This window comes from Xenopus laevis, chromosome 2S (assembly GCF_017654675.1).
Source record: "Xenopus laevis strain J_2021 chromosome 2S, Xenopus_laevis_v10.1, whole genome shotgun sequence".
Lineage (NCBI taxonomy): Eukaryota > Metazoa > Chordata > Amphibia > Anura > Pipidae > Xenopus > Xenopus laevis.
In genome coordinates this window covers 67,416,821-67,439,206 of record NC_054374.1, presented here as the reverse complement: position 1 = coordinate 67,439,206, position 22,386 = coordinate 67,416,821, and the positions used below count along the sequence as shown (strand labels likewise).

The window sequence follows — 22,386 nt, the reverse complement described above, 5'->3', positions numbered from 1 at the left end:
GCAAGTTTTCCAGCATACAATATACAGAAGTCACTGGTTGTAACGAAAAACAAGAAATCTATGCTTACTTGACTGAGGTTGAAGGTCATGATGCTGTTGTCATCATACAGCAGAATGTTAATTGTGTCTAGAGCCCAGGTACTTTCAGCCAGGAGACCAGACTTTAATGACATCATTACACGCCAAGCCTCAGGTGTCCCTAAAATCAAGGAGAGAAAATCATGAAGGAACTTCATCATCAATTTTATGGTACACATTCTGTAAATGTAAAGCATCCGTATATAGCATTATATTTAACTTACATTGTCCTAAACACCACATGTGCTAAGACCCTTTTACACCTTATGTTAACATGCTTCATGGGTTCAAAACAGGTCATACATCAAAAACGTTATTTTTACCTATATCCTTGGCTGCAAGCCTTCGCCTTGGCTTGAGAATAGGCTGTGTGGCTTCTACCGACCCTGGAGGAAAAGTAATGTCCCTGCGGATAAGTGGTGGAGTCGGTGTGGGCACAATGTGAGAGGCAGGCACAGGTGGTCCAGCCTTCTGCATCTTCAAGAACGGAGACTTACTGGGTGAAGTGTGGGCTTCCAGGGGACGAGGAGTTGCTGGACTAGGTACCTGAGGCAGATGGTTGGGCATGCTGGGAGAGGCTTGATACCCAGACTGTGGGGGAGCCCGTGTCATGGGAGGTCCAGGAGCAGGCACATAAGGTGGCTGCTGCCTGTTAACATGAGGCGGCCACTGACCTTCATGACCGAGACGCTGGTCTGAGTGCAGCATGTCTTCCCCACGTGGGGGGACTGAATGGTAGCCTTGCCCCTGGATATTAGCTGCAGGAGGTCCAGGCCTGCCTTGGTAGTTATAGCTCATATCATTTCTGCTTTGCCAAATAGCGCCTTGTTGGTTTCCCTCTCCTGAGTTGCTCATTATACTGGATGGTAAAGGGGGTTGGGAGTTACTCCCAGGAGCAGCAGACACTCTTTCACGTCCAAATTGGAAAGGAAATTGGTTCTGCCCACTGGCAACCGGTCGGCGTTCAGTTCCCTGGGGATAGCTGCCTCCATACTGCACATAAGGGTCCTGCGGCTGAGTATTCGTAACTGCAGGAGGCTGTCCAGGGGTTGGGGGTGGTGCTCCAGACCCTGGGGGCTGCTGTTGAGGTGGTGGCTGGGGCTGCTGTTGGTTCTGCCCAGCTTGCCCTGCACTGTATGGGCCACCATACATTTCACCTTCATGACGTTTTGAAGAAGGGCCATAACTACCATCCATGGGCCTTTTGTAGTTCTATGGAAAGGATGAAAAGTTGCAGAAGTGCAAACAATTAGCTTTAATATTCTGTGTCAACCAGAAAAGGAGCAATGGATGCAAAACATTAAAAAAGCAGGCTAAAAGATAAAGGAAAATACCACTGGATCAAACTGTTTAGGACTATAGTATGCAGCATGACTGAGCTCCTGTGATTACTGCAAATTACTGTTAAATACAATCTTAAAATATGAAAACAGAAGAATGAAGACTTCATCCCATCTTTGAGCAGAGCAAAAAGGCATCAAGACACACCAAATGTATATGCAGGAAGGCAGAGAAAGTGGATGACGTAGTATAGGTTAAACCACACTGATAACTGAACAAAATGTGCAATTACTGAACAATCAGGTTTTTTTCTCATTAAAGGGCCAGTAACACCTTTTAGAGAACCCAGTCCCAATCAATGTACTTACATTGCTAACATCCAATATGCAGCTGCATCATGCTTCCTAGTAAGGATAGTCAAAAAAATGGAAACCGCAGTTTTCCAAGGGGCCCCGCCATCTTGCAGCAGTAGAAAAGCTTATTTTTCCCTGCCTGCGCGCCACTGTGAATCTCTTCCTGTTCTTTGGGTTGCGAGTTCCTGGTTTGTGACGTCACTTCCGGAAGTGACGTCACCTAGCAACCACTAGTTACCCCTAAGCGTCTTCCACGCTGTCAGTGTGGTCTTATCTGTTCTCCTCAACCGATCATTTGATGCAGCCATTTCATTTGTGCCTCTCCCCCCAGCCCTTACATGATTTTTAGCAGCAGCCCGTTCCGTATGTCTGCCTCTCCCCCTCCCGTTCCGTAAGTCTGCCTCTCCCCCTGCCCTTCCGTTTGTCTGCCTCTCCCTCCTGCCCTTCCGTGATTTTCTGCAGCAGCCTTTAGTTTGTTCGCCTCTCCCCCTGCCCTTCCGTTTGTCTGCCTCTCCCCCCTGCCCTTCCGTGATCTTCTGCAGCAGCCTTTAGTTTGTTTGCCTCTCCCCCTGCCCTTCCGTTTGTCTGCCTCTCCCCCTGCCCTTCCGTTTGTCTACCTCTCCCCCTGCCCTTCCGTTTGTCTACCTCTCCCCCTGCCCTTCCGTTTGTCTACCTCTCCCCCTGCCCTTCCGTTTGTCTACCTCTCCCCCTGCCCTTCCGTTTGTCTACCTCTCCCCCTGCCCTTCCGTTTGTCTACCTCTCCCCCTGCCCTTCCGTTTGTCTGCCTCTCCCCTCCTGCGATGATCTGCAGCAGCCTTTCAGTGTGTGCCTCTACCAGCACATAAGAGGAGAATATCAGCATCCGAATCCTCCGCTGTCTGCCTTGAAAATGAAGCTGCTTCCGGGTTCAGTCCTGAGCCGGAAGTCATGCGAGTAGGAAAGCTGTCGGGGACGCGCACATAGGACAGAGCTGCAGTTGCTGATCGCCGTTTCGCCTGTTTTCAAAATGTATTGAACAACATGGAGGCGATTTTTATTGGTGAATTTTTAAGCTAAACCCAAGGTAAATATGGAACATGTAATAGGATATGGGTATTATTTGGAGGGTATAGTTTTGATTTTTTAAATAAAAAAAATTGGTGTTACTGGTCCTTTAAGCAGATAGAAGCCAATTAAAATTGCAGTATCTAGTTGACACTCATTCTAGTGACTTTAAATACAGAGTCTGTCAGGGGTACTATCACTTCTCAACAGTTATGGCTAGATATTTTGCCACGTAGGGATGAACAATACTAGGCCATATGTCATGCATACAAGACCTTACAGATTAATATTTTTAAACAAAACTAGCTGGAAGAACACAACTTGCATTTTTTTTAAGCATCAGAGTGGAAAGAAAAAAAAATGGGAGCACTCATTAATCTGCTCCCATACTAGAGTAAATGGTCAACAAAAGATGGAGAATTATAGCATATCTATCCAGAGATTGTGGTCATTACTCACCTGTTGCTGGTACAGAGGGTTCTGTTGGCTAGAATACGGGCTGCCAGCAGCTGTGCCCTGCGTGGGATACTGGTTCCCATAGGAGTCATGCCTGCAAAGAACATTCAGGTAACTCAAAAAAGCATATGGCTTCAATTTCCAGAGAACATCTCCCACCACTAAAAGCAAAGCATTTTGCTTTCCTTTCTCACCTCTGCTGTGGATATCGTCCAGGAGAATACATGCCACTGTCTGCATTGGAAGGCATCATATTTTGCGGATTACCTCCAGTTCCCATTGCACCTTCAGGGCCTAGACCAGGCTCACCCCTGAAATGTAATGAAGATGAAAAACTTTTTCACAAAAAGGGGCTGTGCAGACCACTTCACTATGTTATAGAACATTACTACAATCATATTGCCTTACAATATGTTGGAACTCACCTCACTCTGTCATAACCACCGTAAGGGTAGTGCTGACGTTGTCCCAAGTTGGGCATAGCAGGACCTGTACCGCGGCTATAAGGGTCCCCCATTGTCCCACTTGGACCTTGTCCTGAGGGCATGAAAGGGTCTGCTCCTTAAGGAAAGGAAGAACATCACACTTAAATCTACTGCATCAGTATAAGCGGAAGAACACATAAGATCCAAATAACAGACTGTAGAATTATGCTGGCTACACTAGCACACACCAACCTTTTCTCATGTTCCCATAAGGATCCTTGCCCGTCTCATAAGGCATTCTGCCCATCATGTCTGTCTGGTACCCAGGATTTGGGGTAATGGAATTTCTTTTCTGGTAGGAAGGATCTGAACCATCATATGCCTCCTGAAGACCTACGGAATTATTTCTGCAGAAAGGTGCAAGAAGTTTACGTAATGTGTAGACTGAATGACAAAGCCAGTGTATTTACATATAGCCAGGGTATTTACCTATTCTAACATGAGCTTTTCTCAAGAAGACTGGTGGCAGCTGCCACATTTACCTACCTCATACCAGGCATAGGTGGCATATGGCTATGAGGAGTTGATGCTGGCGTTGGGGGTTTAAGGTCTCCTCCTTCAGCCATTGAACTGCTTGTAGATTGAGGGGTCTGTGGCCCCTGCATAGAGCCAGAGCCAGCTGCAGAAATAAAAAAAAAAAAAAAAAAAAAGTTTAACAGGCTTAGATTACCTCACCTACAAATTCTTTACAAAGATCATAGCTTTGTCACTGCCTTCTTTTCAATCGGTGATTGAAAGCACAGAACAGAATAAATATAGGGGAAGAAAAGTGCAAGTCAATAAAAAATTGAATAGGTAGATTATCTTTTTGTTCAACTGGTTGTGGCAGCACAATTGTTAGAACACACTGGTAATGGCACCTTTCCCAGCAGAAAAAAATATATAAAAAAGTAAAAGCTGAAGTAGTTGATAAATGCAGTTTTATTATTGAGAGATGTTTGAAATCTAAATCTTTTCATTGAAAGGGCACATACCATGCAAATATTGTCATCCACACTACAGTAGGTGAAACAAAAGTATTCTGTCAATTCCTCTCTAGAGTGCTATGACACCTACATCAGGAGGGAGCTCCTGGTGTGTGTTGCCAAATTGGGGGACACATAATGAGGCAGTGCTCCATTTTGCTCATGTACAGGATCAGCTGACACATCCCCAATCCTGTATCACATGCATGTGTTCAGGGGCACATGCTCATTACAAGCATGTCAAATTATGGCCATGCTCTGGGAGCTTCTCTGGTGCAGGTGGATTTGCACTCATTATTAATACTTTATTTTGCATAGCAAAATATTTATTGTGTGCCAGAAATGCTACTCTTACCAAAAGCAGTTATATGCAGCAATAAACTACTGCATGCCTACCTGGTGAAGGGGGCTGAATCTTGGCTTGTTTCTTGGATTCAGCAGAGGTAAAGATATCTGGCGGTGGATCTTCTCCTCTCTCAATTTTGCATTCAAAGGCATACAGACACTGTATGTACTGTTTTTTTAGTGAGCTTGCAGCACTGCTTGAAGTGCCCACATTCAGGTTTGTTGCCAGCTCTCGCCACTTCTTGTTTTTGTTTACCTGGTTGGGGGGGGGTATTATCCAATATATAAATTAGAACAGTAAAGTTGGGTCAAGACAGAAGAACCTCACACAAAACGCCAACATAATTACCTGGGTTAGCCCTCCAATTTCCTTGACAGACACATATAGGCGGTACAAATCAAGTGGCTTCCTGCCCACTGCTGGTAGGTTGGTCATGCCCATGGCCTTTTCTTCTATGAACGACAGGTAACGATCTACCCACATCTTCCTGTCAGGCTCTGCTCCCAGCTCATACAGCTTTGTAATTTTTTCATTTGTAGTAGTGGAGGAACTGGACTTCTGTATTTCAAAAACATAAAAGCTTAAATTAAAGACATGCCGGCAAAATGAATGCAAAGTTCAACTACAGTAACATTAACTTCTGCAAATGATGGGTTAAATGGGTTATTCACCTTCAAACAACTAGTTGTTTTCAGATAGATTTCCAGAAATTATGACTTTTTCCAATTACTTTCTATGTGTCGCCGTTTTTCAAATATTTTAGTGTAAAGTGTCTTTTTTTGCCTTATAAAGCAGCTCTGGTAAGGGGGGTTGCAGACTCCGTGAACTGTTCTAAATTGATACATTTAGTTTATACATTTCCTATCTTTGTCTCTGCTGAGCAGAATCTATGGGCAGTTGTTGGAATTGATACAATAGTTGCTAATAATCCAGAGATGCTGGTGAGAAAAGTATCAACTAAACATTGCAAAATTTTAACAGTTTAGAGTCTGCACCTGGATCACTGAGCTGCCAGACTGAAACACCACAGGCAAAATTAAAAACTTTAAATTTTGGAAAAATAGTCAAAACATAAATAATGGAAAGTAATTGAAAAAAGTATTTCTGGGGAACAATCTGAAATTAACAACTGAAAAAAGTGTTTGGGAGGTGAACAACCCCTTTAATTCTAGTTGAGTGGTACAAACAAGGATATCACACTTAATTACTACAATTAATTGGAGATTTTTAAACAAAACAGCTTTTTGTACAATAAAACATGGCTATTGTAAGAACCATAACCTCATACAATGCAAACTTTGTATTAAACATTTGGTAATTTGTCTCAATAGAATGTGGATAGGTTCAAGTAAGTAAACAAAGCATTTTAACACTATTTGCTTTTGCAAGTTTAAGCGTTTCACTGAATGCTATGGAAGGGGTGCTTTATAATTTTACATCTTGAACAGTAACTGGAAAGTCAAATATATGTATTAAAAATCTCTTCTTTTCTTACTCCTTCCCTTTTTTCTTTAACTTCTCCTCCTGCCCATAGCCTTTCCTTACCACCGATCTTTAACCCACTCCCCTTCCTACCGCAAACAAATCCCACATCTAGCTAGATCACCTGAATATGAGGAACCCTGGTTAACCGATGCACTGTTTTAGAAATGCCTTGGCTGCATCTGCAACTGAACATTTTGACTGAAGATTATTCCTTCAATTCACGTGCCTGTTTATTGTTGTATGAGAGATGTTCAGCAAAAATATAAATATGAAAAAACTCCTTGTACCTTAGATTTGGTCTCTGATTTTGGTGTCCCATCTGCTTTGTTGTTCATTTTAGGGGTTGGAGTCAACTTGACATCAGGAAGACCCATGAGATCTGGACTGCCAGCCATGCCTGAAACAGATGAACAGATTAAACATGACATGATCAGTTTTGTCCAACACTGAATCAACTTTTTTTTTTGGCAACAAAGAATTGTTTCAGTAGGTCTGAAAACAGTGCTCTGTCAATGGACTAGCAACAACATTTTGGAGTTGGGAGCACACACTCTGTATAAACGTAGCTTTACCTTCTGGTGATGAGACTCATGCATACTCATCCACAAAAATTGTCAGCCATTCTACTATATCTTTCCCATACCTGAGTTGTTAACCATGTTGCCACTCATGTAGGGATTTCCCTGTGGGTTCATTATAGCCGCCATACTATTCATGCCTTGACCATAAGGTGTGCCAGATCCCATCATTCCACCCTGGTTCATGTTTGGATATCCTGGAGACCTGTGGGGGGTAAATAACAATTAAGCAAATTTCTGCACACAAAGGATAGCTCTGGAAAGTAAAGTACCTATAAAAAAAAAAAAAAGTATTTTCTCACAGATGTAGCCCGCTATTTCTTTATAGCAAAACAGCAAATTAAATACCAAAAAGTTAAAATGGGCCAAGATGTAGCCCTGCCTTGCTCACCTGCTCTGTAACGAGTTGGGGGTGGCATGCATGCCAGCAGCCTCTTGTGCTTTGCGGTTCATGCCTGCAGGAGGTGGGCACATCCCAGAGCCCACCTGTGGCGGCATACTGCCCATGTTAGGCCCATATGGACGGTTGCCCATACCAGAGTGGCCCATGCGTCCGGTGTACTGAGGCATTCCTCCCTGCCCATGCATCTGCCCACCTGCAACAAGCGGGACCATTCCTCCTGCAGAGTATCCAGCGTTGGGTATGGTATTATAGTTAGGCTGACGTGGATACCCACCTACACAAAATACACAAAACATTTTATTAAAGCTACATTTTTAAAGACAAGTCCTTAAAATACTTGAGAAATGTGATGATCTCATAGTTTGTTAAATCCTGTGCATATAAAGATTTTAAAATAATCCTACGCCCTAAACTTACATTTATCTGCTTTGAATCTCTTAAAATACAACCAGTCTGTTTCAGATACAACCCACAGTGATATAACCGCAAATTTCCAGGATCAAGCAAAAGTTCCCGAATCACTGCTTGTGGCCCAATACGAAATAAAACACATATCCAATGTTATATAAGAGGGGAAGATTACTGAATTGAATAAGTACTTACCCAAGGAAGAGAGAAGCCTCGACTCATACAATTAAACTACAGAAACCCCTGTCCTTTAACTACTTGGTTTTGGCCAATGGCTCCTTACTTTGTACTCTGCAGTAACCAGCAAATAGATATTTAAAGAATCATTGATAAGGTCTGACAACACATTTTGGAAACATAACCACATGGCGATATGTATCAAGGATAAATGAGCATAACGCAGATGTACTTATCTCATTCCCTACTGCTATATACCATAAATCTGGCAATATGTAAACTTTGTCATTGAAGGCAGGCATTTCCAGATGACATGGATATGGGCCCTCCCACATCAAATATACAACAAAAATGCAAGTAAAACTTTAAATACCAATTCCTGTAAAAAAAAATTTAACAAACTGAACACCTAAGGAGAGGTTGTAACATACATTTGAATAGGTCCACGGTTGATATTTGAGAACCTAGATGTAAAATGAGTGGCTCCAGTAATGACAGTTACAACCAAAATTGTGCAATGCAAATTTTACATTTGCGTAGTTTGTACATCCTTAAATTCTAGATATCAACGTTTAGCCTTTTTTTTTATTCACAAAGCTATTCCTTCCCATTCATACTAATGCTATCATGGCCATGACCAGTACACAATATTATGAGCATGGCACTTTTTCGTAGCAATGTATTTTCACAACTGCAGAAATCTGAAAGTCTGATGCCTTGACAGATTACAATTTTTCAATATCTTTTGTTGTATTACTTATTCTGTGTGAGCTTTAGATTATCATTCCTATGCTACAAATTTAGGGAAAAATGTAAATTAAAGGAACAGTAAAAAAATTTTTGTATTAAAAAATCCATTTCCCCCAGTAATAAATAGGTCTACCCTGCATAACGTTTATTAAAATGAATGCTTTATTAAAAAAAATACTGTTTGAAATCACTACTTCCTGTGTACTGCAAAACGGCGATAGGGCGACTCACTCTGCAGCTCTGCATCTTCCCCCTAACCAGACTTCTGCCAAACCGGAAGCTAAGCTCTACAACTGTGACAGCAGCCCATTCTATTACACAGCATACAAGCCAGATTTTGTGGGAAGTGGAAGAGATCCCCTTTTATCCCCCCAGCTTACCTCGTAGTGGCAGGACTGTGGAACACTGAGCACTGCCCGAGCGCTCACTCCCATGCTAGCAGGCGATGACAAGCCTGTGGTACCTGAGGCAAATAAGAAGTCTGCACCTCGGCCCCGCACCCGAGCCCACAGCAACTCCTACCGCAGCTCCAACAAGAGCCCTCAAAGTCCCTGGCAGCAGAGACGAAGACCCCGGCGAACCTAGAGTCATAGAGGAACAGAAGACCCGGGATTGCTGGCAACAATCGCCTGCTCTTTACAGTTAGAATCACAAAAAGACAACAGAGTCTTAGGCATCAGAAGAAAAAAGCAGAACCAGAGCAGGCCATTGCCGCACAAGCTGCAGAGCCACTGTTCGTGACACTTCAACATCCTCAGCTACCCAACATGCTGGAGCAAAGTCGCTCACCAGGCAGTACAACGGAGGCAGACTGCACATGGTGGCTGGATCGTGACTGTTAGTAGATGCATTCTCTCTGGAGGAAGTTGAAGTGTCGTGTCTGCGCTGGCTTTGCAAGGTTGTTGGTTCTGCTTTTTTCTTCTGATGCGCGAGGCTCCGTTGTCTTTTTGTGTCTCTAACTGTAAAGAGCAGGCGATTGCTGCCAGCAATCCTGGGTCTTCTGTTCCTCCATGACTTTAGGTTCGCCGGGGTCTTCGTCTCTGCTGCCAGGGGCTTTGTGGGCTCGTCAGAGCTGGTGTAGGAGTTGCTGTGGACTCGGGGCCGTGGTGCAGACTTATTTTCCTCAGGTACCACAGGCTTGTCATCACCTGCCTACTGTAATGGAATCTACCTCAGGTCGTCAAGATGGCGTCCAAGATGGCGACCACCTGCCTCACCACATGGCTCCTGCTGGGCACAGCTCTATGCCCTCACCTTCTTCCCACTCCCGGATTGGTCGTCGGCGACGGAACGGACGACGGCGTCAGAATCGGGCGCCGGCGTCAAGACGTCAGCGTGAGGACGCTGGCGTCTGCGTCTGACGCAAGCGCGTCAAAATTTGGCGCCAACCCAGAGACTATTTAAACCTACTTCCCCTTCCAGTCCTTGCCCAACTATAGGTTCCTGCTACAGAGTTCCTGGGTGTGATTATCTATATTTGATTCTTGTGTACCGATTCCTGCCTGTTCTTCGATTCTGCTTGTCTTCTGCCTGGTCTGACCTATTTGCCTGTATTTTGACGATTCTTTGGATAAACCCTCTTGTACCTCGAACCTGGTCTGGTCTCCTCTTTGGTCTACACTATTACTGTGCCTTCGGGCCCGTTACAGTATAGTTGGGCCATGGACCCTTCGGAGGAGACTCCAGCTCCACCTGATGTCGGTGGCGCTATCCGCGGTCTGGCTTCCCACATGCAGTCATACGAAGCCCAGCAGTCACACTTCGCTCAGGCTCTTGAAGCTATCCTGGACAAACTGTCGGCATTGTCACCTGTGGCCCCGGTCCCTGTGGCCGTTCCTGCAAGCCCACTTCAGCCTTCGGAACCTCGCATTCCTGCGCCTCCCCTCTTCAGCGGCGATCCTGATGCATGCAGAGGTTTCATCAACCAGTGCGAGATCCAGTTCGCCCTGCTGCCAGGTCAGTTTGTATCCGAACGAGCTAAAGTGGGGCACATGATTACTCGCCTGCAGGGGAAGGCTTTGGAGTGGGCATCACCTCTGTGGGAGAAGGGGACCCTTTGATTGACAACGCCAGTGCCTTCATCCGTGAACTTCGGGTCGTCTTTGATGCCCCTGGTCGAGCTATGGCATCCTCTGCTCGTCTGTTCCAGATCCAGCAAGGCACTCGCTCTGTTCCAGAGTACGCTATTGAGTTCTGCACCCTAGTTGCGGAGACCACCTGGAACAATGATGGGTACCATGCCGCCTTCTACAACGGCCTAGCCATGCGGATCAAAAACGACTTGGTCTCCCGGGAAATTCCTTCTCGGTGGGAGGATCTGGTGGCGTTGGCTATAAAGGTTGACACCCGGCAGAGGGAATTTCAACTCGAGCTCGACAGAGAGCGTTCGAAGAAGTATCCCCGGTTCCAATCCACCCTGGCTCCTCGCTTCCAGAGGCCCCTACTCTTCAATCCGGCTTCTGCTTTTTCCTCTCCTACTCCTGCGGTTTCTGCTTCCTCTGCTCCATCTACTGAGGAACCCATGCAGATCGGACGGGCTCGTCTTTCCGAACAGGAGAAGCTACGGAGAAGGGCTGCCGGCCTATGCCTGTATTGTGGGGGCAAATCGCACTTTGCCCATGAGTGTCCTGTGAAGCCGGGAAACGCCAGCACCTAGGTAGGTTTGGGGAGACCTATCTGGGTGGTGTTTGTCATTCTCCCCAACCCTCTACTCAACGCTTCCTTCTTCCAGCACAGATCCAATTCGGTTCCCAGAAGATCCCAGTGCAAGCTTTCCTGGACTCTGGTGCTGCCGGAAATTTCATGGACAGAGTTTTTGCTGCTCGTCATGCGGTTCCCCTACAACCCTTGGCCTCTCCTCTGCGGGTGTTGGATATTGATGACCGCCCTCTGTCTTCGGCCATTATCTCTCAAACCACCGCTGAACTTTCTCTTAGAGTGGGCACCATGCATCTGGAGAGATTGGCCTTCCTACTCATCGATTGCCCTTCAACTCCACTCGTTTTGGGACTTCCCTTGTTGTGCACCCATAATCCAGTCATTGAATGGTCCTCCTCTCAAGTCTCCCGCTGGAGCCCCTATTGCCAACGGAACTGTTTGCCTGCTGTACCCCTTATCAAGGTTTCTTCTGTTTCTTCCAAGTTGTCCCTTCCATTCGTCTATCAAGATTTTGCTGATGTCTTCAATAAGGGCTCTGCAGAGACCCTTCCTCCTCATCGACCCTATGACTGTCCGGTCGAACTTCTTCCTGGTTCCATGCCTCCCAGGGGTTGCACCTATCCTCTTTCCCCCTCTGAAACGGCTGCCATGAAGACCTACATTCAGGAAAATCTCCAAAGAGGCTTCATCCGCCCTTCTTCCTCCCCTGCTGGTGCTGGATTTTTCTTTGTCGAAAAGAAGGACGGAGGTCTGCGACCATGCATCAACTATAGGGGGTTAAACAAAATCACCATTAAAAACCGTTACCCTCTCCCCCTAATATCCGAACTCTTCGATCAGTTAAGAGGGGCCAAGATCTTCACTAAGCTGGATCTTCGGGGTGCCTATAACCTCAGAGTTCGTGAAGGGGACGAATGGAAGACCGCCTTCAATACCCGAGACGGGCATTATGAATATCTAGTCATGCCGTTTGGACTATGTAATGCCCCCGCGGTCTTCCAGGAGTTTGTAAATGATATATTCAGAGACCTGTTGGGGCAAAGTGTCGTCGTCTATCTGGATGACATTCTTATCTTTTCCAAAAATCTCCTCGAGCATCGCTCCCAAGTGAAGGAAGTTCTTCTTTGCCTAAGAAAGAATAATCTCTTCGCTAAATTGGAAAAGTGTTCGTTTGAAGTGTCTTCCATCCCTTTTCTTGGGTACATCATCTCCCAGCAGGGTTTCAAGATGGACCCAGCCAAGGTTTCAGCAATTCTTGATTGGCCCCTCCCCACAAGTGTCAAGGCTATCCAAAGGTTTATTGGCTTTGCCAACTATTACAGACAATTTATTAAAGGTTTCTCTTCCAAGATCTCTCCTATCCTGGCCCTTATCCGCAAAGGGGGTAAACCACAGCACTGGCCTCCTCTAGCCTTGGAAGCCTTTGAAGCCTTGAAAACTGCCTTTTCTTCTGCACCTATTCTCAGACACCCCGAACTTCTTCTTCCCTTCTTCCTCGAAGTCGACGCCTCAGATGTGGGAGTTGGAGCTGTCTTGTCACAGAGATCATCCTTGGATGGGAAGCTACATCCCTGTGCATTCTTTTCTAAGAAATTTTCCTCCTCCGAGCAGAACTACGATGTGGGGAATCGTGAGTTATTGGCAGTGAAACTCGCCCTGGAGGAGTGGAGACATTTATTGGAGGGATCCTCCATTCCCGTGACCATCTTTACAGACCATAAGAACCTTGAATTTATCCAGTCCCTCAAACGTTTGAATCCTCGACAAGCCAGATGGTCACTGTTCTTCTCCCGTTTTAACTTCGTCATCACCTTTCGTCCTGGCTCTAGAAATAGAAAGGCTGATGCTTTGTCAAGAAGTTTTGTTCCTGAAGTTCCCTGCTCCGAAGATCCTGAACCCATTGTGCCTTCCTCCAAGATCGTCGCTGCCCTATTTCCCTCCTTGGCTTCGCAAATCCTTTCCGCTCAAGCTTCTGCTCCTGACAATATACCTCTAGGGGTTACCTTTGTCCCTCCTGATTGTCGCCAGTCTATCCTATCCCAGGCTCACAGTTCCAAACAGGCCGGTCATCCCGGAGTGGAGAAGACCACCGAACTCCTTTCTCGCCTGGTGTGGTGGCCATCCATGAGAAAGGATGTTAAAGATTTTGTTTCTTCTTGTACCATCTGTGCCATTTCCAAGTCTGGACATTCTCCTCCCAAAGGACTCCTTCTTCCATTACCCATTCTATCTCGTCCTTGGACTCACCTTGCCATGGATTTTATTGTGGATCTGCCTGTCTCCTCCGGTCACACTGTCATCTGGGTTGTCGTTGACAGGTTCAGCAAAATGGCTCATTTCATTCCCCTCCACAAACTTCCCTCTGCTCCTGAACTTTCCAAACTTTTCATCCAACATATTTTTCGTCTCCATGGGTTTCCTGCCGAGATCGTCTCTGACCGTGGCTCACAATTCGTGTCTAGATTCTGGAGATCCTTGTGCAAAGCTCTCAACATTTCTTTGCAATTTTCTTCTGCCTATCACCCACAGTCCAATGGAGCTGCTGAGAGAGTAAACCAGGCTTTGGAACAGTTTCTTCGCTGCCATGTTTCCCTGTGCCAAGACGACTGGTCGGACCTCCTTCCCTGGGCTGAGTTCGCCCATAACAATGCTTTGCATTCTTCCTCGCATCAGTCGCCTTTCTTCTGTGTCTACGGTCAGAATCCTTTGGCGTTCCCTCAGGATCTTCTCCTCACTAATGTTCCTGCTGCCAACGATCAGGCTGCCCACATGATGGCTATTTGGGCTGCTGTTGCCTCTAATCTGCAGAAGAGCTCCCTGGTCCAGAAGAGGTTTGCCGACAAGAAGAGGGTTTCCGCTCCACCCTATGCTCCTGGTGACAAAGTTTGGCTTTCCACCCGTAACATCCGCCTGAAGATTCCTACCCCAAAGCTTGGTCCCAGATTCATCGGTCCCTTTCCTGTCATTGAAATCATCAATCCGGTGGCGGTTCGTCTTCAACTCCCTCCAGAGATGCGGATCCCGAATGCCTTCCATGTCTCTCTCCTTAAGCCTGCTGTGTCCTTTTCTTCTTCTTCTTCTTCCCCAGCTCCAGTCCTGGTCGACGATCATCAGGAATTCGAGGTGAAGAGGATCTTGGACTCTCGTTTTTCCAGGGGCACTCTTCAATATCTCATCGAGTGGAAGGGATTCGGTCCCGAGGAGTGCTCCTGGGTCAGGAGCTCAGATGTCCATGCGCCCATCTTGGTTCGTAGATTCCATAAACTATTCCCTCTCTCCCCTAGACTCGGTGGTCCTGAGGCCCCCCCTAAGGAGGGGGGTACTGTAATGGAATCTACCTCAGGTCGTCAAGATGGCGTCCAAGATGGCGACCACCTGCCTCACCACATGGCTCCTGCTGGGCACAGCTCTATGACCTCACCTTCTTCCCACTCCCGGATTGGTCGTCGGCGACGGAACGGACGCCAGCGTCAGAATCGGGCGCCGGCGTCAGAATCGGGCGCCGGCGTCAAGACGTCAGCGTGAGGACGCTGGCGTCTGCGTCTGACGCAAGCGCGTCAAAATTTGGCGCCAACCCAGAGACTATTTAAACCTACTTCCCCTTCCAGTCCTTGCCCAACTATAGGTTCCTGCTACAGAGTTCCTGGGTGTGATTATCTATATTTGATTCTTGTGTACCGATTCCTGCCTGTTCTTCGATTCTGCTTGTCTTCTGCCTGGTCTGACCTATTTGCCTGTATTTTGACGATTCTTTGGATAAACCCTCTTGTACCTCGAACCTGGTCTGGTCTCCTCTTTGGTCTACACTATTACTGTGCCTTCGGGCCCGTTACACCTGCTAGCATGGGAAAGAGCACTGTGGCAACAGTCTGTGTTCCACAGTCCTGCTACTACGAGGTAAGCTGGTGGAAAAAATGAGATCGCTGCCACTTCCCACCAAATCCAGCTTGTATGCTGTGTAATAGAATGGGCTGCTGTCACAGTTGTAGAGCTTCCGGTTTGGCAGAAGTCGGGTTAGGGGGAAGATGAAGAGCGAGTTGCCCTATCGCCGTTTTGCAGTACACAGGAAGTATTGTTTTCAAACAGTATTTTTTTTAATAAAGCATTGATTTTAATAAACTTTATGCAGGGTAGACCTATCATTAGTGGGGGGATATGGACTTTTTAATACCAAAATTTTTTGTGTTACTGTTCCTTTAACAAAAAGAGGGGAGAAAGATGACTACACAAGTGGAGATCAAATAAAATTAAGACATTAACTTGAAACTGCCCGGAAACTGAAGTGGAAAAAATTACTATGTGGATTTAAAATGTGCATTTCTGTCCTATATTTGTGGGATCTAAGGTCATGTAGACTTGAGTCAGCTCTACATACACTAGTAGGAGCTACTGAGTCACAAAAGCAAAACACTAACCTTGAGGTCCATACTGTCCTCCCTGAGGACCATAGCTACCCATGGAATTTTGTTGATAGGACCCCATCCCAGAATGCATTTGTGCCGCAGTAGACTGGCGAGGGGAAAGTGCTGGGCCAGGCTGAGGGGATCCATATTGAGGTATCGGTGCATTCCTCTGCATGTACCCTGTTACAAAAGAAAAAAAATGGTTATGAACGCAGTGTTACCCAGCTCAGTCCTCTGTTTCTTTCATGAACCTTCACAAACCTCGCTCCTGCCCAAGGCTAGCCTGGTTCATTGTAGGGTGGATCAGACCATCTGACTGCACACTAGGGGGCCGTGGGGGCATCTGAGTTCCTGAAGAGACAAAATTAATTTAATAGTAAAGTTCTATGCAAAACTCCATAATGACAAGCATCATGACATTTACTAATTTATAACCAGACTGTTAAATTAATATTAATTGTGCTCCCTGTTTAAACCTTGGACATTTTTTAACTCACCAGGGACAGCAGTTGGAGACAAGGGTCCAGAGCGAGATGGTGCCACACTTGCCGGGGAACCAACAGGAGAAGGGGAAGGACCCCTAATGCCAGGGAGGTGTGGGGAAGTGTGAGGTGAGAAAGGAGATTGGGCAGGATTGCTCTGCTCGCCTTGGCTGCTGGAGATCCCGGATGTGCTGACGCCTGGACTCAGTGCTCCTTCTGCACCCATTGGGAGATCATCAATAGAACCAGAAAGATCCTGGGAAAAAAGTGTTAAAAAAATCCACAAGTTATAGAGTTAAATTTAAAAATGTGCCATTTCTGCCTTTCAGAAAACAGATGCCACACAAATTACCTTAAATTCTTGAGTGGCTCAATTAGGGATAAAAGGATAACTCATGGAGAGATAAGAAATAGTGTGCACAGTCTAAAGCAAAATACATTTCATGTCTAAAACAGTCCTGAAGCAGATTTTAAAATTATTAGTTCTGCTGCTCTGAAATATATTAATAAATATTAAGTCAATGTTCATGGAAGTTGGTAACAGGAATGAAATTCACATAAGGACTTACAGGTAGACTAGAAGGCCGTGGTTGCATTCCCATACTCAAGTCATCCTGCCCTTTGCTGGAGCCCAGAGAAGGTGTGGATGATGCTTGTGATGTGAAGGAATCCTGAGAGAGCTCCTGCGAATAACATTAAATGTAACTGAAGTAAAAAATGTCTGGAGGACAAATAAGATGTTGAAGGCAGTGCTCACCCACAAGAAATGTTAATGCTGTTCAACAGCTAGGCTTCTTTTACCTGTGGTGGAGGAAACCGCTGCTGAGTGTATGTTCCCGATTGTTGTGCTCCTGTCGAGGGATAAGTTGAAACCTGCTGCTGTGTAGAGGAGTACTGGGCAGTTTGTTGGGTATACGGTGACTGGCTCTGTGAGCTGGTGGGGGCACCCTGCTGCTGTGTGTATGAAGATGGGGATGGGGACTGCTGTTGGGTAAATGTGGGCTGTCCAGATTGAGTAGGGGGAGGCTGAGAGGATGGAGCTTGTTGCTGCGAATAAGACTGAGGACCTGATTGCTGCTGAGAATACTGGTTCTGTGGGGGAGTTGTTTGTGGTTGCTGTGTAGGGTGGAGGCTCTGCTGGTTGTAGTAAGGAGACTGGCTCTGTTGAGTGTAGGACCCGGGACTCTGCTGAGTATATGGAGACATCTGTGGAGCAAATAGGAGCAGACAATGGTAGCTTAACCAGAATAATAGCATGCTATGTCATTAAAGGGTTTGAAAATTGGGGACAAGATTATATTTCACATTTTATATTACAACTCCTTTAATTCACACTTTTACGGTAATGGTATGTGGGTCGATTTTTTGGAAGACTGCCCAATTGTCAAGCTTGTACATCTGCTTAAGGCGACTGGCAACAGAAGCAGTTTAGAGTGACTTGGCAGCGTCATTTGAACCATGTCAAAATAGCCAGGGCTAGTATTTTCAGTAATTTCCATTAGTCTGGGAGGCATCAGTGGCAGTTTTGAATGCTTCTCAAGCAGCTGAAACAAGGTATTTGAGAAACATGCCTTAAATGGGTAGTTCTCCTTCAAATTAACTTTGTGTGTTACAGAATAGCCAATTTTAATGTTTTTTTTCATTGTTTCAGTTTCCAAAATATTTTCCTTCCTCTTCTACCTCTTTTCAGCTTTCAGCTGGGAGACATTGACCCACAGCAGCCAAAAAACGATTGCTATTTGAGACTACAATTTTATTGGTACGGTAACTTATTACTTTTCTGTTTGGGACACCTATTAATATTCCAGTATCACATTCAAACCTCTATCTGGTTGCTAAGATAAGCGACTCCTAGCAACCAGATAGCTGCTAAAATGACAAACTGAAGAACAGAGTAAAAAAATTAAAGGATTCAAAAACTACAAAAATTAAAACGACCAATTAAAAACTGTTAAAATCTCACTAAAATTTAGTCTTGAAGGGGCAATTCAATTTTTAACAGTCTCTATAAAGACTTCACGGTACCTGTTGCCCATACTGCATGCTCATGCCACCTTGTGGTCTTCCTTGCATGGACATAGGATATCTCTGCGGACTCTGGGAAGAGTAAGGCTGCACTGGGTACCCAGTGTGTCCCTGTTGAGCTCCCTGCTGCTGGCTGTATGGATTACTTGCCCCATATGGCTGGGGTCGCATTTTTCCCATCTGATCCATGGGGGTAGCCGGCTGTGGGGAGAGAAAAGAATGATAAAATTGATTGAAATATCAAGAAAGTCATCTTGTTTTACTGTGAAGTGGTTGTCGTTTCAAAAACATTTAAACGCTCACATTGCTTCCTTCAAATAGTGTGCAGTATAAAGCACAGTCTGAGTTAAACGTTTCCTCATTGTATAAAAACAAATGGTAGCTATCTGGTGCTTGCCTTGACATAAAAACAAACAAGCCTAACAGCACAATTATGGAATCTGGGCATATTCTCCAACAGTAAAGGTATTTTTGTCTCCTCAGCAAAATCCACAATGGCACACATCCTCAAAGCCATTTACAGTAAAATAGCAAAAATGTCCTTTGAATTTATCCCCAGCACCATTTTACTGAAGAAAAGTATGCTCAATAGCTAGCAAGGGTTTGTAAAAATAGTCATTCAAAGTAAAGGGTTTAAGAGGACACTGGAGGTGACAACACACAGCTCCAGCTTCCCAATACCACACAGCACACAAATGACACTTATATTGCAGTGTCAAGCACTTAATATTCTACTATTTGTGTCTAACTTACCCTTCCACTTAGATTGTAAACTGCAGAGCAGAGCATGGAACACTTTCCTACTGTCTGACATTTATCTGTATTTATTATCGTAATGATCCCTGTTTGTGCAATTAATGTATTGTTCTGCTGTATAATACATATGCCATACTCTTCAGAAAAAAGCATCTGCTTAAAGGAAAACTGTACCGAAAAAATGAATACTTGAGCAACAGAAAGTCTATATCAAATTAAGTGGCATATTAAAGAACCTTATGAAACTGAAAATATACATTTAAGTAAATATTGTCCTTTTACATTTCTTGCCTTGAACTGTGAGAGATGGTCTGTGTGCTGCCTCAGAGATCACCTGACCAGAAATACTACAACTCTAACAGGAAGAAGTGAGAAAGCAAAAGACAGATCTCTGTCTGTTAATTGGCTCATGTGACCTAACATGTATAGTTTGTTTGGTATGTTTGTGGGCACCGTGAATCGTACGATCCCAGGGGGCTGTCTTTTTTTTTTTTTTTTAAATGGCAATTTTCTATTTATGATTATGGCACATACTATTAAAAAAGTATATTCTGAAAATGGAGTCCCTTAACAAGGTAGGAGGTTATGGTCAAGGTGTTGGAATGATGACTAATCAGACATTACCTGTTCCCACAGTAATTAACCTGCTTGTTACCTCTGGAATTAGGCTCATGAAGGCAGTCAGTGAGAGCTATTTATATCTGGAAAGGCAAGCAGCCGAAGTGTAACAGGTCCCAGCTGTACACCCATCTGAAGCGCAGCCAAAAGTCGGCTGTCTGGTGTGAAGTGCTGGCAGGCAATGAATGACAGGATCTGTGCTCTGGGGACATTATGGGGGGGGGGAAGGAGGAAAAGTAACAGCCTTTCTCGATTTCCCTTCCTGAGTTGGCCACACCTAACCAACCCACCCTCAGTCACTGCAGATAAAACAGGAGGGGCAGCGGACTCTGGCCTTGAGAATTGGCCACATGGCTAATTTGCATGACTGCAAAGCTGGCAAGAGGGTGGAGATTAATCCCAGAATACTTGTGTGAGAAACATTACGGAGGACAGAAGAGGAGATCTGTGTCCAAAAGCACATCATGCCAGTATTACACTTTACTACTAACACAGTTTAAAAATGTGTTCACCGCTATACACTTTTTTTTTTAGTTCATTTGGTTTCAGATTGTTCACCATAAAGACTTTTCCCAATTACTTTTGGTTTTTTATTTGTGACCGTTTTTCTAATATTGAAGTGAAAACTTTTATATTTACCTTCTAAAGCAACCTGGGGGGGGGTCACTGACTCTTAAATAGATACATTTAGTTGATACATTTGTCATCTTTGTCCCTGCTGAGCAGAATCCCTGAGTTTCATTAAAGGCAGCTGTAAAAGTGGCCACACACTAGTAGATCCGCTCGTTTGGAGAGGCCGCAAAATGAGCGGATCTTAACCCGATATGCCCACAAACGGCTGGGTGAATTTGAACGTTCGGCCCTGGGAGCAGACAGGTCGCAGGACCGCATCAATTAGCCGATACGGTCCTGGATCACAGAAAAAAAAAAATCAAACTTCATCGATCTATATCTGCCCTATTTTTGGCCTCATAACGGGTCGGGAGGGCCCACACACCGGCAGATAAGCTGCCGATTCGGTCTAAATGACCAATATTGGCAGCTTTAATCTGCCCGTGTATGCCCACCTTTAGGATTGATACAATAGTTGCTAATATTCCACAGATACTACTGAGAAATGTATCAACTAAGGGTCAAGTCACACGAGCAGATTCGGGGAGATTAGTCACTCCTTTTTTGTGGCGACAATCTTCCCGAACAGTCTTCCCCCTTCCCTCAGCCGGCTAAAATGGAAATCACCTGCGGCAATGTACACGCGGCGCTTCGTTTTGCGAAGTCACCTGAAATTGCCTCACGAGGAAACTTCGGAAAACGAAGCACCGGACATGCATTGCCGCAGGTGATTTTCATTTTAGCCGGCAGAGGGAAAGGCAGTTCTGGGAGATTGTTGCCCCAAAGAAGAGGAGATTTGTCGCTGAGGGCGACTAATCTCCCCGAATCTGTTTGTGTGGCCTGACCCTAAATGTAGCAAATTGTAACAGTTCAGAATTCTCCTGGATCATTGAGTGGTCAGCCTGAAACCAGGTGCCTGCTAAACGACACAGTTTTACCACAAAATACGAAAAAAAAAAATATTTATCAGGGAGCAGTCAGCATGCACCATTCCCCCTGACAGTCACCCACATTCAAAGTGAACGAGATTCACCTGTAGACACCCAACATGTATATACACAGTAAAACCATTTTTACGTTTCCAAGGAGGGGGTGGGAAACCGGAATTTGTCAGGGAAGGGAGATAAAATAAATAAATAAATTTTTAAAAAAAAACACTACCAGTCTGTATGGGGGAAAAAAATTCCATCTATTCTGGGTATGTAAAAATCAGGGTTCTACGGACTCTTGAAAAATGGAGCAAACAATGGGAATATAGGTAAAGCATAGCACCCTACTTTTCAGAAAAGAGAAGCACCAGCCTGGGGACCAAGGCCAGTGAGCAGATTCAATGCAGAGGAAGTCTTAACTTCAGTAACATGGGACTACTTTATCAGATAAATCATGCTAACAAAGACCAGAATCCATAAATATGAGGTTAAAAGGCCTTTGTCCTATTCCCAGATGTTACTACAAAATGTATAGAGTGCACTAGGTGGAGTGATTAAATACACATCAAGATACTCACAAGCATAAGGGCTAGTCCACACGAGGAGATTCGGGGAGATTGTCGCCTGGCGACTAATCACCTCGTCTTATGAGCGACTACCTCCCCGAACTGCCTCAGCGTTTTTCCCTATAGGCTACAATGACAAAATCCGAATCGCCTTGTGTGGCCTTACCCTAAAGGTGCAGTTACAGAGTGTAGACATCTTTGATACAAAAGGTTTTTAATGCTGTACTTAGAGGTCAGAGTGCCGGACAGACATTGTACGATTTGTCCATCAACAAAGCGACTATAACAAGCGATATAGCCTACTCTAGTTGAAAATAGGAAAACTGTGGGTAGCTGCCTGCTTGGCCCAGTAAAGAAATGGACAATGGATAGATTTTACTGTGAACGACAAATCTTCTAACCTGACGATTTTCTGACCAATTTCTGACGAAAAAATCATTTGATGCATAATTGTTGGGTGCCCACTAACCTCACGATTATTTGACGGATTTGCCCCACTTTCTTTTATGTTTTAATTTATTCTGTTAA

The 22,386-nt window shown here is 45.0% G+C and overlaps 1 protein-coding gene across 2 annotated transcripts in view; it reads right to left on the bottom strand.

The window, feature by feature from the left end:
• The window catches only part of LOC108708921 (AT-rich interactive domain-containing protein 1A), a 43,319-nt gene that overhangs the window by 4,030 nt on the left and 16,903 nt on the right, over positions 1-22,386 (bottom strand). The window contains exons 2-19 of one of the 2 annotated variants that reach the window (XM_041583911.1): positions 18,378-18,578; positions 17,154-17,558; positions 16,922-17,035; positions 16,368-16,608; positions 16,132-16,221; positions 15,883-16,050; positions 7,463-7,748; positions 7,137-7,276; positions 6,781-6,890; positions 5,357-5,566; positions 5,059-5,263; positions 4,184-4,316; positions 3,890-4,044; positions 3,638-3,770; positions 3,407-3,523; positions 3,216-3,306; positions 402-1,290; positions 69-199 (exon numbers count right to left, since the gene is read on the bottom strand). In XM_041583911.1, coding sequence (XP_041439845.1) covers positions 69-199; positions 402-1,290; positions 3,216-3,306; positions 3,407-3,523; positions 3,638-3,770; positions 3,890-4,044; positions 4,184-4,316; positions 5,059-5,263; positions 5,357-5,566; positions 6,781-6,890; positions 7,137-7,276; positions 7,463-7,748; positions 15,883-16,050; positions 16,132-16,221; positions 16,368-16,608; positions 16,922-17,035; positions 17,154-17,558; positions 18,378-18,578 — 3,819 coding nt within the window. Of the gene's footprint in view, positions 1-68; positions 200-401; positions 1,291-3,215; positions 3,307-3,406; positions 3,524-3,637; positions 3,774-3,889; positions 4,045-4,183; positions 4,317-5,058; positions 5,264-5,356; positions 5,567-6,780; positions 6,891-7,136; positions 7,277-7,462; positions 7,749-15,882; positions 16,051-16,131; positions 16,222-16,367; positions 16,609-16,921; positions 17,036-17,153; positions 17,559-18,377; positions 18,579-22,386 lie in introns of both variants that reach the window. The other variant, XM_018248578.2, reaches the window with a different exon arrangement.